The sequence below is a fragment of the Ascaphus truei genome, chromosome 7 (genome assembly GCF_040206685.1).
Source record: "Ascaphus truei isolate aAscTru1 chromosome 7, aAscTru1.hap1, whole genome shotgun sequence".
NCBI classification, from domain to species: domain Eukaryota; kingdom Metazoa; phylum Chordata; class Amphibia; order Anura; family Ascaphidae; genus Ascaphus; species Ascaphus truei.
In genome coordinates, this window is record NC_134489.1 from 71,825,741 (window position 1) to 71,841,815 (window position 16,075).

General features: G+C 40.1%; 1 protein-coding gene across 4 annotated transcripts in view; it reads right to left on the reverse strand.

Annotated features, from left to right (window-relative positions):
• MTX2 (metaxin 2) overlaps positions 1-16,075 on the reverse strand; it is a 77,151-nt gene that overhangs the window by 10,325 nt on the left and 50,751 nt on the right. For all 4 annotated transcript variants that reach the window (XM_075608998.1, XM_075609000.1, XM_075608996.1 and 1 more), the window contains 4 exons: positions 8,314-8,390; positions 6,062-6,154; positions 4,420-4,458; positions 3,912-4,037 (listed from right to left, as the gene is read on the reverse strand). In XM_075608998.1, the coding sequence (XP_075465113.1) occupies positions 3,912-4,037; positions 4,420-4,458; positions 6,062-6,154; positions 8,314-8,390 (335 nt within the window). The remainder of the gene's footprint in view (positions 1-3,911; positions 4,038-4,419; positions 4,459-6,061; positions 6,155-8,313; positions 8,391-16,075) is intronic.

The following is a 16,075-nucleotide window of genomic DNA, read 5'->3' on the forward strand; positions in this document are numbered from 1 at the left end:
ATTAAATATTCAAATGCATAATCAACATTTCGATCAACACAGGGACCTCCAAAGCAGTGCAGAACCCCGTCAGAAGCAGAGCAGTCAATCATCACTGCTATGCAAAGCATTGTGCGGTGCAACTTCAGGAAGCAGAGCAGCAATTGCCAGCTGCTCTTCCGAAAAAGGTTCTGCAGCAGCCATGGTCTTTCCTGCACTTGCCCCCAGGGTGGACGAGTGGTCACTCATAGTTGACACATATATAATCATGGCACAATATATCAATTGTTCACATATTTGGTGAGTGCTGGCCTTCTGTACCTATTGTATACGTCAACCTCGATTTTGACTCCATTGGGCGCTGTACATATATAAACCAATGAAGTTTTGTTTTTTTTAAATTAGACAATCTTGTTTGGAAGACTTTACTAATCAGATAAGGATGTGCTCAGCTAGACAGTTAAGAGCCCTGAGGTGAAGCAGACTTAGGGGGCGGCCCCAGTCACTTCTACAGTGCACGCCTTGGCGTGCGCTGTGCATTCAAGCCCCGCCCCCCCCAGTCAGTCCAGTCCCAGTTCCTACCTTGTCGCGCACCTTTCCCCTGCGGTACGCGACAGGTTTTCAGGCAGGCAGGGAAATTTAAGAGCAAAGTTTGCGACGGAGGCCGGCGGTTCAGCCAATGAGGGCGAACCAGCCGCGGGACATCATGGCCACGCCCCCGCAAACCTACCGCCCCCTCCCGTCGCAAACGTTCCCTCTCCCCTTAGACCGCGGTGTAGCGCTGTGCACGCGCCGGCCCCCTGCCGGGCGCGCGTGCCACAGTGCTGACTGGGGACTCAGCCTAAGGCTGCGGCCCCATTGCATGCACATCAGCGAGGCTGGCGGCGCGTACAGCCGAGTCCCCCGGTCTACAGTGAGCTGCAGGGGGCATGACGGGTGCCCTCATTGGCTGAACCGCCGGGGGGCGTGGCCTAGCACTCCGTCGCCAGCTCAATTGTCAGGTATCCCTTAAAAACTCGGTGCACGGCGGCACCCCCCTCACAGCGGGCCCGGCCCCATTGAGGGGCGGCTCTTGTCCCTGCAGCGTCTGCCACAGCGGGCGCTGCAGTAGCCAGCCGGGACCTGGCCTAAGGCATGTCTTCATCTTCCTTGCATCAAGGCACAAAAAAAAAAAAAAAAAGGATAGTTACCAACTTCTTGCATACACCCACACCCGTCAATTCGAATTAAAATATATTCTCAGCTCGCATACATATACTGCTGGTGCTGAGCATGCCAAAAAACAAAACAAAAAATAAAAAACATTCAATAAATGTTAAAACAAAGAGGAAGGTATTATGTCCTCTTGATCTGGTCATGGAATCTATCATATTGTTGATAATGATCAAAATGTGATCGCAGTACGGGTCATTGAGCACATATTTCTTTATTTACAAACTTACACTTTACCTTTTTTTTTAAAAGGGGTAATTTCTGTTTCTATACTTTAAATAGTGTCAAGATATTTGAAATGCCTCTTATGGTCTTGTACAAAATTAGGCACATTGCCACTATCTTTTTTTATGTTTTGTTCACCTAATTTTTATAGGGGAAGAAGTGGAACATTGCAAACACATAACCAACTGTTAAACCATTCCAAAGAGATGTTCAGTTTGAATCGTATGCTAACAATTCATTCTCAACCAACTGTATTGCAAAAAAATTTTTTAATTATTTAATTTGTATGTGGTGTTGATTAAGTAACAGATAGAAACTGTGGAATACATAATGTTTGCAAAATTTATAAAATACTGAACTGGTGCTTGAATTCCCTAAAGGTCAGTCCTACTAAAATACTGACTGAGTCAGTAAAACAAAAAACAAAAAAAAGGTAGAGGCAGCACTCAGAACAAAACAAGCTAGAATATGCATTAAAGTAGGGGAGCGCAAACTTTTTGTGCTGCGCCCCCGTCTTCCCTGTGCGACGCCCGCGCCCCCCTCTCTACCTTAGAGCTGCGTCAAATTACGCTGTGGGGTCATGTGACATGTCAACGCGTCACAGAGCGGCTGAATCTGGATAAGTAAAGTGTTGCAGAGGCCAAGTCTGCTCGGGTCCCGAACATGAAAGCCTCAGAGGTTGCCAAGGTGTGAAAGCCATTTGGGCAGCGGGGTTTGCCTCAAGTACTCATGTCCTGGGAAGAATGGAAGTCATCAGACCACTATTGGCCCAGCCCAGACTTTGAGGAGCCTAACTCCGCAGGTGGCTTCTGACTGACAGGTGGCAGTGGTGCCAGGTTGGAACATGCCCTTATCAGAATCTGAATCTGTGCTTGCCTGGCTTAGATAGACTGGCAACGCTCTGATAGGCTGGTAGGATTCTTCCCATGCTCGTATTGCCTGGAGTATTTCATGAATGAACTCCGAAATACTATAAGAAACCCTCAGCCAATCCGTTCGCGAGATTCTAAGCGCGAGAACAGCAGCGGTAAATTTGAAACGACCAAAAGATGCTCTTGGAGAAATAGCAGCGAGCCGGCTTCAGAAATTTCAAGGTGAGAAATTTTCTAAATCCCACTTTTCGGGGCCAAATTCTGAAATTAGAATGTAGCAGTCGCAGCTGGGATTGCAAGCCAAAAGAGTACCAGGACGTTTATACTATCTCCCGGTCAAGGGATTTCGGCAGCTCCGGAACAGATACAGCGGTGGCGTCAGGAACTTCATGCCAATGTGAGTTCCAGGAGAAGTCCCGGTCAACCTAAAGACTTTATTTTATGTGCCATTTCACCTAGTAAAATCCAGTTTTGTTGCCCAGACCCCCAGTAAGTGCGTTTTCTTCTGTATTTTGTAATTCACTGTGTGTACGTCTGGTTCTATGGAATAATCAACAATTTGTTTTACCATCTTGTTTCGCTCAGTGAATGATCCTGGTAAAATACCTAGTATCCCGTGACATACATTATAATACATTAAAAATGTAAGTTTTCTTTTTTTTTTTTTTTAATGCTACAAGTATTTTATCATAGTATAGAACTGTTTTTTTGTTTTTTTTAAATCATGTAGGATATTGCTTGGTCTGCAGATTTAACTACTGTACAACACAAAGTGAACATTCAGAGAAGTGTATTTCTACCACAAAAAGCTTAGAATAGGTCAACATCGGGTTAGCACCACTTAATTTTAAATATTTTCACACAATTACCCTATATCTTCACGTGTGTATTCCCTATTATATGCCAATAAACTTTTTTGTTTTCCGCCTTTTGGCACCTTAGGTTACTAGCTTGGTTTTATCATTTGTCCCACCTATTGTTGTCCCCATAGAGTGCAATTGTGGGTTTCTTTTCTAGCTAGGACTCTTATCCTGACTAGTTTTCTGTTCTGATGTATATTTATTCCCTATGCACCATGGGTTTTTATGTTATTAGTAGTAATTTTGGAGTGATGAGCATTTCTCATGTTTGTACACACAAAGTTGTACCATGTTTCTATATAATTGACGAATATCACATTCATTAAATGCATTCAAATGTGTTTGCAAATTAAATTGTTTTACCATAACAAAAATATGTTATAGCTTGAGATCTGCAGGACAGATTTCACATACAGTTTAGCAATCCAAGTAGAAAGCAGAATTCCCCTGACCCATTTTTGTATTTAAACACATCTACAACATGGTGGGTCTCCCGGGACAAGACTGATATCGTCTTATCACAAGGATATCCCAGGTTTACATCCAATATGGAGACGCTTTATGGAAATTAAAAATGCCTGCTGGCAAATGGAAACGCTGCTTCCAGTCAGCCATGGGGCAACATTGATCATTGATGGGTATTTTTATTACTAAATGAGGACAACGAAGATCAATAATAACTAAACAAGGGTGCTCCTGGCCATACTTATATTCAAAATGTTGCGAGTGGACTGGTCTCTCTACACATTCTCATCTCACTGACCTGCTCCAGCGACTTTCCTGCCCAACCGATGGCTTTCATCTTACGCTTTATTTCCCATTTCTTTTGAAAGACTAGAACATAGTTGAGTGGCCAAGAGTAGGGGGAGCTGTACCGAGGCAGAGTAATCTACAGTATACATACAAACCATAGTGAGATAAAACATTGTTACACCATTGAAAAAACTTGAGAAAATACTAGACAATACCTAATATTTAAAAAAAAAAATGTAAATGACCTTTATCCTAAAGAAATATGTAGCTGGCAGCAGTAAATATTTTCTTGAAACATTATTTCTTATAAGCATATAAAAATTGCCAACAGCTATATTAAATATTGCTAAACCTATTCTAAAATGTTTGTGCTAGCAGAATGAAAATACGTGAAAAAAAACTGTATCAACTAATGGTATAAACCTCAATGTTTCATTTATGAGTAGGGACCTGCAATTGTGAGCAAAAGTGTTTTCTCATTAAATTTTAACCAAGATAAATGGTTCAGAGCCACTCACCTCCTCTAGTGTAGCTTCATCACACCACTGAATATACAACTACAAAAAAAAAAAAGCGTAATGTCCATTTTGCAATGCAGAACAAGGGGGAATAAGATTAGGTACACACATAATGATGCCGTATCAGGTAAGGAAGAATTAACTAAACCAACAATTCCATTTACGTTTTCCAAAATATTTATACTTGTTTACAAACTGCACCGAAAACAGCAGAATACATTTGCAGCCCAATTTTAAGCCATTGTATGACACCGATTGAGGTGTATGAGCATGTCTGCATAGTTTCAAGCAGTGTTTTTAGAACTAGCGATATATATATATATATATATATAGATATATATATATATATATCTATATATATATATATATATATATAATTTTTATATATATATATATAATTTTTATATATATTTGTGATTATCATCAGGTATCTCTAGCTGCTGGAACAGTGCAGTAAATGTGTTTTCCAGCTAACACAGAGTTAATCCTCCATGAAATGGCTGTTTCAGACGCTGACTAATTAATCAGGATGGACTCCCTCAGTGAATAAGGAAGTGTTTAAGGCAAACACAGAGTGATGCCATGTGAGAGAGCCATGCTGAGAGTCACAGAGTGAGAGACTGTTTTCCCCAGAGAAGGGAAGGATAGAAGTGCTCCCCAGCTGCGGAAGCTGGTTAAAGAGGACCTACAGAGGAGAGTTTCTCTGACGTCTTCTCCATAAGGACTAAGATAAGCAAAACCCATACTATTGTATGCAGAAACTGTGTTACATTGTTGCATATGCCAGGGCATGTTTTGGCTTGGGAACCAGCTTAGCTGGCCATACAGTTAGTGAAGGCGAAAGCTACGGTGTAGTTAGAATTCCCTAAAGGGAATAGGAGTTTATTTTATTATTTGGTTTTCTTAAAGGAACGGTGGGCCTGTTGGTATATGATTTAATCCCTGTAAATAAACCCCTGCCTAGAAAATACAGTGTTTCCGGTCTTAAATTGGGATAAGAGAGACTGCAACGTGGGAGTGGGTGAGGGCGTGGGAGGGAGAGAGGGAGAGAGAATGAATAACCTGGCTTAAAATCATGGCAGATAGTTTTGTAATCACAGTAATCTGAAACACTGTACGCAACCAAAATTGTATGGAAGCCAATCAGGCATTTACAATTAATGTGGCACTCTGATTTTTAAGGCAACAGTTGATTAGTACTGAGGAAAGGCAACTCTAAAAATAATTGGCAAGAGGAGCTCATGTCGGTCTTTTTTACTATGAACCGAATACCTTCCCCCTCATCTAAACTTACATCTGACCTCCAAGCATTATTCTGTAGCATTGGACACCAATCTTCTAGAAGAAGAAATGTTGCAATGCTGGTGATGTTTGTTCCTCCAAATTAAAAATTAAATGGGAGATGTTAGCTAGTAAAGCCACATAGCTCAGCCATGCTCACCATGCAGAAATAATGCAAGAGACCGCAATCACTGTAGTTGGAACTCTATAGTCTTCAACATTTACCCATGTATATGGAATGGCACACACAATAAAGACAAGATTTCTCAAACAAAGTACATTAATTTAAAAATTACTTTTTATTTGATTTTTTTTTATAGGTGTGCGCGCGCACGCACTATTTTATAATGTTATCATTTACCTCTGCTGTCAACAGCATATTATTGACCAATTCCATGTATGCTTTCATCTCGGCTTTTTGGACCTCATCCAACCCATCACTAAGTGAATGGCCCTGGGGAAGACATGGAACAAGAATGTGCTATATGAATATGCAAAAGTCTACTGTTGGTTCGAGAACTCATACCTGTATGATCTTCTTTATACACATTTATAGAAGTGATCAGATCACTGTACAGATTCAACATAGGTGTCTCACAGAACAGAGTAATGAGGTTTATTCAGAAAATCACAATGTTTTTATCAATAGTTAAAAGCATACAGCCAATGCCAGAATGAAGAAATTGAGCTACAGAGATTCTGTTGACTCAAGTTGCACATTGTGCCAAGAGAACAAAAACTTTTCAATATCCCATGTGACAATCCAAAAGCTTTAAAAGCCCCAGCATTTAAATCACTATTATATTCCAATAGATACAGAGGAAAAACTGCACAGTACCAGACATACTTCACAGTTGAAATACACATTGCTAGAAGTGTGTACTACACGACAGGAGCTTCTGAAGTTATGACTTTACAACATACTGTTTTATGAACCAATAAGAAGAGTTGCATCCAACAATGTTTGTTTTAAAACAGCATTCCTCAGTCTGTTTTAATATTGTCGCGAAACAAGGATATTGCCTTGACCACAACCACTTCGGTCTTCCCTGCATATACTGTACTGTACGGTTAAATAGATCTTTTCCTGTTCTGGTTTCTCTGGCGACTAAAAAAGGCTTAAGACATTTTAGTTGCACACAAGCTAATAATTACTAGTGACTTTATGAAGGGTTCATGTCAAGATCTTGACCCATACCTTTAAGGCTATCCCGTGGACTAACCCCCTTACCTTCGGAACTGCCATCGCCATCAATAACAACCCCAATCAGGCTCTCAGATCTGCCATCGCCCCTCAACTGATTGAGCCTCGGTTTAAGGTCAATAAAGCTGGTGGGAGAGCTATTTCAAAAACTGCCCGAAGACTGTGGAATAAGCTCCCTGCTGCTTTAAGAAATCAGGAAGCTTTGCTTCCATTCAGAAAGGAATTAAAAGCCTTCCTTTTTAAACAGAACATTGCAAACAGACCCCAATACCCTGGCAGACAGCTTTCCTACTCCCATTCGTGTTTCCCGCCCTTTGTTGATCTTCCTCGTTGTTCCCATACATGTTTTCGGTAGGTCCCGGTTGTAGGTGTGGGATAGGTGTCCTCCATAAGTTCCTGCACACACTCAAGTACCGAGTTTCTTGGCGAGTAGCGCGTTAGAAAATGTTTTAACTAAATATGAGGCACCAGAATCTTGCATTTTATATGCATATTACCTTAGAAAGGAAAAGTGTAGATGAATATGCCGAATAAATTACACGTAGTGTGTTCATCCAGGGACAAATCCAAATTCCATTAGTGAAGTCAGGTAAATAAAATTATCCCCATTGTGAGACACGAGCAGCAAAGGTTTCACTGTTTTTTTGTTTGCGTTCATTTGAGTTAATATAACTATAAATATAGGAGTAGTATCTTGCCAAGGTAAAATTAACAAAGGTTAAACTCTATAGGCATATTTATTTATTTATTTTTACCTAATGCACCATGTTACGGTTGGTTCACCAAATAAGTTGTCAGAAACACAGAAGAGGAAGAATAATAAAACAATTAAACATCTACAAAACCAGTAAGGACTGAAGAAGACCAGAGACAAGTGTCCTCTTCCCACTCACCACTCCGGATAAGTATTTTTCTGGGAGAAAACAGGAAACCGATGGAACTGCTGCTTTAGAAAGAAGTTAATTTATCGGTGTTGGAGTGCATGTTGGCATTGAATATAAGCACCCATCTTTTGGAATTGCTGGATTGTTTTCTTGCTCTAGCTTAAGATTTATGTAAACAAATTGCTTACAATGTCAAACATAAAACATCAAAAACATCAAATATAAAAAGATATTGAACGTTTTAAATATTTTTATTTAGTATTTTAGAAAAGCATTAAACACTAGGATGTACATTTCAATAGAATTATCCACTTTGAGTGTTCAAACTCTACTACGCACATCATACAGGCTGTTAGTATGGGAGCACATATGCCGAAAATATTCCAATTTATGAAGGGCAAAGTTCAATAGACAGAGCTTCCCATGTCCAGGAAGTTGCTATAGAGTAATAATTATAGTCAATCTTTCAGCACTGCATTTAAAAACACTTAAAGTCATAACTGTAGCGCCTATTATCTTTCTTACCTTGGCTTTTACAAACTGAACTATTGGTCCCAGTTCTGATATTACTTGATTTCCAACTTGAATGAATGGAACTTTTCCTATGGAATAAAGAGATGAGAGATATGCGGTCATGCAATAAATATTCTGATCTAAAACCATTGTAAGACCATAATTGCACATTTGGCAACAGAAATTCATGGCCCTTTATACAACCGTTAGGGACATGGCCATTACGGTAGGGCTGTATCATTAAAAAGCCTTGGTAACATATTTTGGTGTGTGTGTAAGGCCATGTGCTCTATTACATATTTTCTCCGCTATAAAATGGAGATCGAATGTCGAGGAACATACCAAGTGGTCAAATGGACATAAAAAGCAGTTGTACTATGCTTGGTCTCAAATTCTAATCCTAATAATAATAGCATGTTCTTGTATAGCGCTGCTAGTTATACGCAGCGCTTTACAGAGACATTTTGCAGGCACAGGTCCCTGCCCCGTGGAGCTTACAATCTATGTTTTTGATGCCTGAGGCACAGGGAGATAAAGTGACTTGACCAAGGTCACAAGGAGCCAACACCGGGAATTGAACCAGGCTGCCCTGCAACAATCTCAGTGTCATTCAGTGTCTTTACTCACTGAGCCACTCCTTCTCCCATAATCCTTTTAAAAACATTGTGGGCAAAGCTCTATCTACCATATTTTAGAAAAGTATCTATCATATGATCTTTCCGATCCTGAAATCCGTAAAAGAAAAAAAAAAAAAACAGCTGTTGAAATAAAAACGAATTCTAATTACTTGGTAGAAAAACCTCAGCTCGAGGTCAGGAATATTTACCAAATATTACATTTTAACCATCTGGATGCCAGACATTTTGTGCCACCCAGTCCTGCAGACATTCCCGGCTTCGGGATCATGTGATCACCAGTATAGTAATGACATGACCGCAATCTGCCAATGTTGTGGTCCTTTGCGGACAGATCCCAGACAGCTTAAGTCGCAATCCCCACCAGAAACTAGCAAAGTGTAGGGGCCACGTCACAAGGCTTACAGGGTATCACTTATGATGTTACCCAAAATTCAATGGGTAACGATTTATTATTGATGTGATCATAGTGGGTGCAGATCCTTGACATAATATTCATAAATATATAATGAGTGTATATATATATATATGTACGGATATACATCTTAGCTGCCAAAAATATTCTCACAAAAGTACAGTACATGTATGTATTAGCAAATGAGGGGGCCACATTGGACCCCGTGGCAGTGCCGGCTATCTGAAGGTAATGTGGTTTGAAATCTGAAATAATGATGTGACCATGTCCAACAACCAGCACAGAGGGGAACAGCAGCTGTTTGAACAGAGAGCCTGCACTTTAATTCCAAAGCTTCTGGGGTGAGGGCATTTCATGTTTGTTTGTTAACTGTAAGGATGTCTAAAAAAAAAGGTTCCTTGACCAATAAAAACCTTTTTTTTTTGCTTATTTACAAGTCCCGGAGTGCTTTCTTTACATTTGTATGCTGATCACACACACACACACACACACACACACACACACACACACACACACACACACACACACACACACACACACACACACACACACACACACACACACACACACACACACACACACACACACACACACACACACACACACACAGAAAGAGGCAGCATTAAAGAACAGAGGTTATACAGTCAATTCACAGACATTTCATGGACAGAGAGTTGGAAAATGGGGTACAGGGGATAAACGGCTGGTGAGTTTTAGATTGAAATAGAGAAGCTTTATCACCAAACGGCTCACACACTTTAGCTGCGCCAAAGGCTGTCCGCCTTTGCAGGGACACAGATGTACACTGAATTCGCAGCTGCATTCAGAGTTCTTTATGCTCTTGGCTCATTAACATTCCAGTGGGTGGGGTTGACGTTCCACAAAGTACAAGCAAATGTTAACCCTTAGCACGCTGGTCCTGTGCAGAGGGGAGCAGCTCTTGGGGAGCCCAATCAGGCGTCCACCTTTGGGGACGCAGATGTTTGAGGTGTGCCTTCTGTTCTGCGGTGTATATGTATATGGCTAGCTACATTGGATTTGATACTGTACAGAAGCCAATTATAAATCCTGTTAATGATTCACTCAGACGTTACCTTTTCTTCCCAACAAGCCATAAAATACTGAATTTAACATTAAATGCCCTGTCAAAACAATGTTTAGTAATGCTGAGCTAGGCAATATTACTTGGATTGGTAACACATTAGAAATAGTGGTTTGATGGCTCTACATATCTAAAAATATCTAAAAATAATAACCACTCTACTACTATGGTAGGTGGCACAATAAAGAGAATATTGATCTCTAGGGGAAAGGCGCTGAGCTGACTTTTCTCTAAGCATCAATTGATAGAGAACCTAATGGAAAGCTTGAACAAGGAAACTGTGGAAGAGTTATTAAGCCTGCTAAAGCCAACTGCTTCAGATATAATATTGGAAAGCAGTTAGTGCTGCTGGAGAACATTGGCCTTTGTGCCAATAGTGTTACAGAGAAACAGATTAAGAAAAAAAAATACTGATACTCATCCCTACCCTTATCTGTTTAAATATTTCACACAGCATTGCATATTGTATGCCTTTACCCCTTCCTCCTGAAACTAAACGCACCAGTGTGTGTGACATGATTCCAACTCTGCAGCATTACCAACATAATTCCATGTCAATCATTAGATTGTAGTCCCTATGCAAGTCTCCATTTTCCATAGAGATTCGGAAACATTGAGAACCACAATGTACTGAAATTGGTGCTAGAAACAAAGGCTGTAGTGAATTTGTATCACAGTTATGTAGGCAATACTGTGTCTGCAGCTTCTATTTGGCAAATGGACAACCAAAAAGACATTGTTGAAGGACAATAATTACGACTCCTTGTCTGCCACTGTTCAACTCTACTAGTTTTCTAATACCAGTACATAAAAGTATGGGTTAGGAGGAGCACGTATTTTACCATCTCATTGGTTTAGAACAGGAGTAGTCAACTCCAGTCCTCAAGAGCTACCAACAGGTCAGGTTTTTAGAATATCGCTGCTTCAGCACAAAAATATAATTTGTGATTGTAATCAGAATTACTTTTGTTTCTTACAGAACGAAAAAAGGATTTCAATGGTTTTGCACCGGCATCATAAGAGAACAGTCAGGGACGTGAATCAGTGTCTCTGTCAAAGACCAATACCTGACAAAATAGATAGGTCTGTGGAGGCTATTTTCTTAAATGTGGTGGTGATTGAGATTGCATTTAAATACTATAACAAGGCATCATATTCAAGCTAGGAGACAAATATTGTTACTAAATTTAGAAATCTGCTTCAGGAATATTTATATTTTTCTTGACATTTTCAGTGACGAAGAGGACAAATTCTTCTGCCTTTTGCGAACCAAGTTGAAATACAGTATGCTCACTATTTGCTTGTTGGCACATTGAGGCACTTAATTAAAGATGTTTCAACCTAATTTTATGCCATAATATAGATTTAAACAATTAGTCTATGTTTCATTCCAAGAATTTCATAATTGTGGTCCAATAAATTCAGAGCTCTCAGTGCTGTGGAACTTAAACATGGATACTACAGGCATACCCCGCTTTAAGTACGTACACTCGCGAGCAAGTACATATCGTCCAATAGGCAAACGGCAGCTCACGCATGCACCTGTCAACACGTCCTGAACAGCAATACTGGCTCCCTACCTGTACCGAAGCTGTGCACAAGCGGGGAGACTATAGAGCCTGTTACAAATGCGTTATTTACATCAGTTATGCATGTATATAACGACTGCAGTACAGTACATGCATCGATAAGTGGGAAAAGGTAGTGCTTCACTTTAAGTACATTTTCGCTTTACATACATGCTCCGGTCCCATTGCGTACATTAATGCGGGATATGCCTGTATCCAATTAGGTTTCATATTGTTCGTGGACACACACACCTTTTAGCATTTGGTACAGTGAAATCTAGCACATTGCAAAAGAACACAGTTCTCTACAGATTTCACGTCACAAATCTTTACCCACCTCATTCTTTGCGATCTACACTTCGTGAGCTTTTTTCCCCCATATAAAGCTTGATAATATTTAGATTCAACTCATCTCAATAACCGCCTCAGTACCGGGGTCCGTCTTGTTTGTGGTGAGCACAGCGTTACAAGCTGGTTGTGACAGATACAATGCGATCATTCTTCCTCTAACTATAGAGGTAAATAAGAATTTTAAACAGTGTTAGAACCTGCAATATATGGTCATGCCTTGAAGTGGCTTGCAGGCTTAAAATGCTTAGGCCAAAGGGTTTAACTAAATGACCCTTTTTTTCAAGAGATATATAGGTATTGCACTGTATATTTTTGTCATATTGGATGTAGCTTTGGACTTTGTTTTTTGTTGTATACCTTTAGCCACACCCACTAGCACTTCAATTGATAAATATACATGTGGTAATTTTTGGGGTTATATATTATGTGGTAATTTTGAGGGGGGGGGGTTTAGAGCTTGCTGGGTATCTCTCTGTGTAAAATATTAATAGTCAGTTTACATATTTTCTTTAGCTTTCGCCAAACAAAATTCTCTTGCTCAATAGAAACAATATAAAATGTTACTAGCACCGGCTCACACATCCAGATGTTTGCCATAATGAATTTGTGGTACCCCCACCCTAGATGCAGTCCAATAAAAGGCAAGTCTAGTCCAAACCACAGTAGAGGTTTCTTAGTTTGTTACGATGGTTAAATGACATCAAGGGTTAAAAATAAATGTCAACAGCACTAAAAGGTTTGAGGTTTTATTCCTCAATTTGTGAGGGATTAGACGAGTACCAAGAATTAATTTTGCAGTTTTATTGGTTAAGCACACGTAGGGTGCACAGACACGTCTGCCAGACAAGAAACTCATATTGGCAGTGAATGTCTATTGCCATTTCAGCCATTGCTTCCCACCTCACAAGGATACTGGGAAATGTGTATGAAACTAAAGGGAAAAAAAGTGTTGTGTTGTAGTGCTCCAATTTTTTTCTCTTTTTGCTTGCAGCACATGTAAGAAGCTTATTAGACAGGTGCACATGTTGTACAGATGGTTAAGCAGAGAATGTTATGTCACCTATGCTATAGACCTTCTGAAAATTTCGGTGCAAGTAGAACAAGACTGAAAAACTTGGGACCTGGCGGAATTTTTGTGCTTATGGGGCAAAACTGGAACAGAATTTCATTTATCCCATTAACATATGTTCATCTAGTAATTCCTTCTACTGACACACTTCAAATTGCAAAGTGGTGCACATGGGGCAAAAGTGAAGTAAAATTGTCCCCAATTTTGTTTGATGGCTATCTTGATACATCTGACCCTATAAAATGTGCATTTGGCCTGATCCCTTAAAAACATCTAAATTAACCAACTCTAGAGATGTCCTGATACCGTGTTGTCAGACTGCTTGGGAAGACGCTTTATCTGAATTTATATCGAAATATGCAGGGAGACAGGCACTCGCAGGCCTTTAAATGCCAGAGGGAGAGGACCCAGAGAGGGCCGAAACCTTGATCCTCTAATAAAACACTCCCTCTGGCATTTAAAAACCAGCGAGTTCCTGTCTTCCTGCAAATTTCTATATAACTACAGTACTATACTGTTCTTTCAACGAGCTCTCAGGCTAATTATCTTTAATCATTTGCGAGCCCCCCCTACTTAAGGAATGTTTCAGTAGAACTCATGCAAAAGAAAAGAAAATGATTTTTCACCTAAAATAGAGTATTTTGAAATAATTTTTTCTTTGTACTCGTCAAAAAGATGGTCTGAGACACTCACTGAGCCACAAAGTATTTAACTTTGCCTTAGCTGTGGGCAGATGTCACTGTTCTCTGATTTCAAATGCATTTTTTTTTTTTAATATACAGTACAAGATTTCACAAAAAAAAAATATGTGCTGGGGAAAATAAACAACTGTATAAAACGTCACTGATCACTGAATTTTAATAAAAAAAGCAACACTTCTAAAAAAGTCACAAACAAGGCTTTCAAAGATTTCATCGCCAGCATTGTTTATTCTTTGCTATCCATTCATATATTCCAAGAGTCTACTACAGTGTGTTGGATTTATTTTTTAAACGGATGAAAGGTTTAAGAAATTCAGTCAATTGTATTTAAACTACGGTATACGTTTATATCACACACAAAAATGTAATGCTTAAGACTTCTCAGGCAGTTTGCATCTTGTGATGACAAAATAAAAAAAAAAGCACTTGCAATAACCACCCTATATATTCTTCCCCCCCCCCCCCCCCCTTCTTGAGTAAAAGAATGTAGGGGAGGTTTTAAATGCTGAATATGGATGCCAGAATATGAAAAGATCTCTCTACACCAGTAACATGGTAGTGCAGTCTGAATGAAACCTTTTGAGTACTTGCAGTTCAAAAAGACCTGCATTTCTTTTGTAATACACTTCAGCGTATGGATGCAGATGAGGCCTTTGTTGGTGCAATGCACCTCATCCATTACCCTTAGGCTGACTGTGAGCAAGAGAAGAGGGAATCTATTGAAAGGGACCATGACAGAGCCTGCTGTTAGCGTGAACTCTGTTTGAACTAGGTCTAGCAGCAGGTTTCATGCATGTGCTTGAGGGTAGCGTTTGGTGACGATCTCTCAAAAGTAAGTTCTATAAATATCATGTGAACGATTTAGGAAGCTATATCTGTTTATACGTATTTCATAAAATCGATACAAAAAAGGAATCCAACTGCGTGTTTGCTTAACCCAGGAGTGGGTAACTCCAATCCCCAAAGGCCATTAACAGGTCAGGTTTCCAGGATATTCCTGCTTCAGCAAAGGTAGCTCAATCAGTTTCTATTATGCAGGGAAAACAGAAAGAATGTTCAAAGATAGGATAGCCTCACACCGATCAGCAATGAGAGCTGCATTACGGAATAATAAACCAGACCAGCCGGGCACTTTCTGCAGGCGGGCCATAAACATCCAACTCTACGACATTATCATTGACCAGGTACCCACACCAGGATGCGGAGGCAATCCCTATACAGGCGGTCCTCGTTTTACGACGAACGGCTTATCCGACGCTTGTCAATGCATCCCTATGGCCCATTTTACGACGCCAGAACGGCTTATCCGACGCTCTTACGACGCTTTAAAAAATTGCTACAAATGAACAACCAGACGGCTGCAGGCTAGGGAAATCATTCTGAACAGTCTGTGTAAAATCAAAAAAATCAAAAAAATGTGTGTGGTGCTCTCAAGACAATACTTGAGCCAATTGAGTGAATAACAGGAAAACAACCCTTGAATGAATATATATATATAGTGTCTCTAGGAATGTAGCCCGGTAATGACAATCCCACAGACCAGGTAGTAAGGAAATGTCAATGACACCTGCAGGTGACCGGTAGATGAAACATCCTATGACAAACTGTATTGTAATAAGGGCAAAATGGAACAAACTCACTTGGGAATCTTCATCCACCATAAGCAGTAAGTCCAGTTGGGTTCCAGTGTCCAGGGTTGAATGTGCATCCGTATGCGGTAGTCAGAATGTAGAACAGGGAAGAAAAACGAAGCACCAAGTCCAGCTGTAGAATAGCAATAACACCAACAGGGATACGTACCAAAAATAAGCTATTTAATAGGATCCAGGCAAAGTAACAAACACACCTACGCGTTTCGGACCTCTACAGTCCTTTATCAAGGTGAATTTTCTTCCCTGTTCTACATTCTGAACAGTCTGTGTGAAGGTTTGGT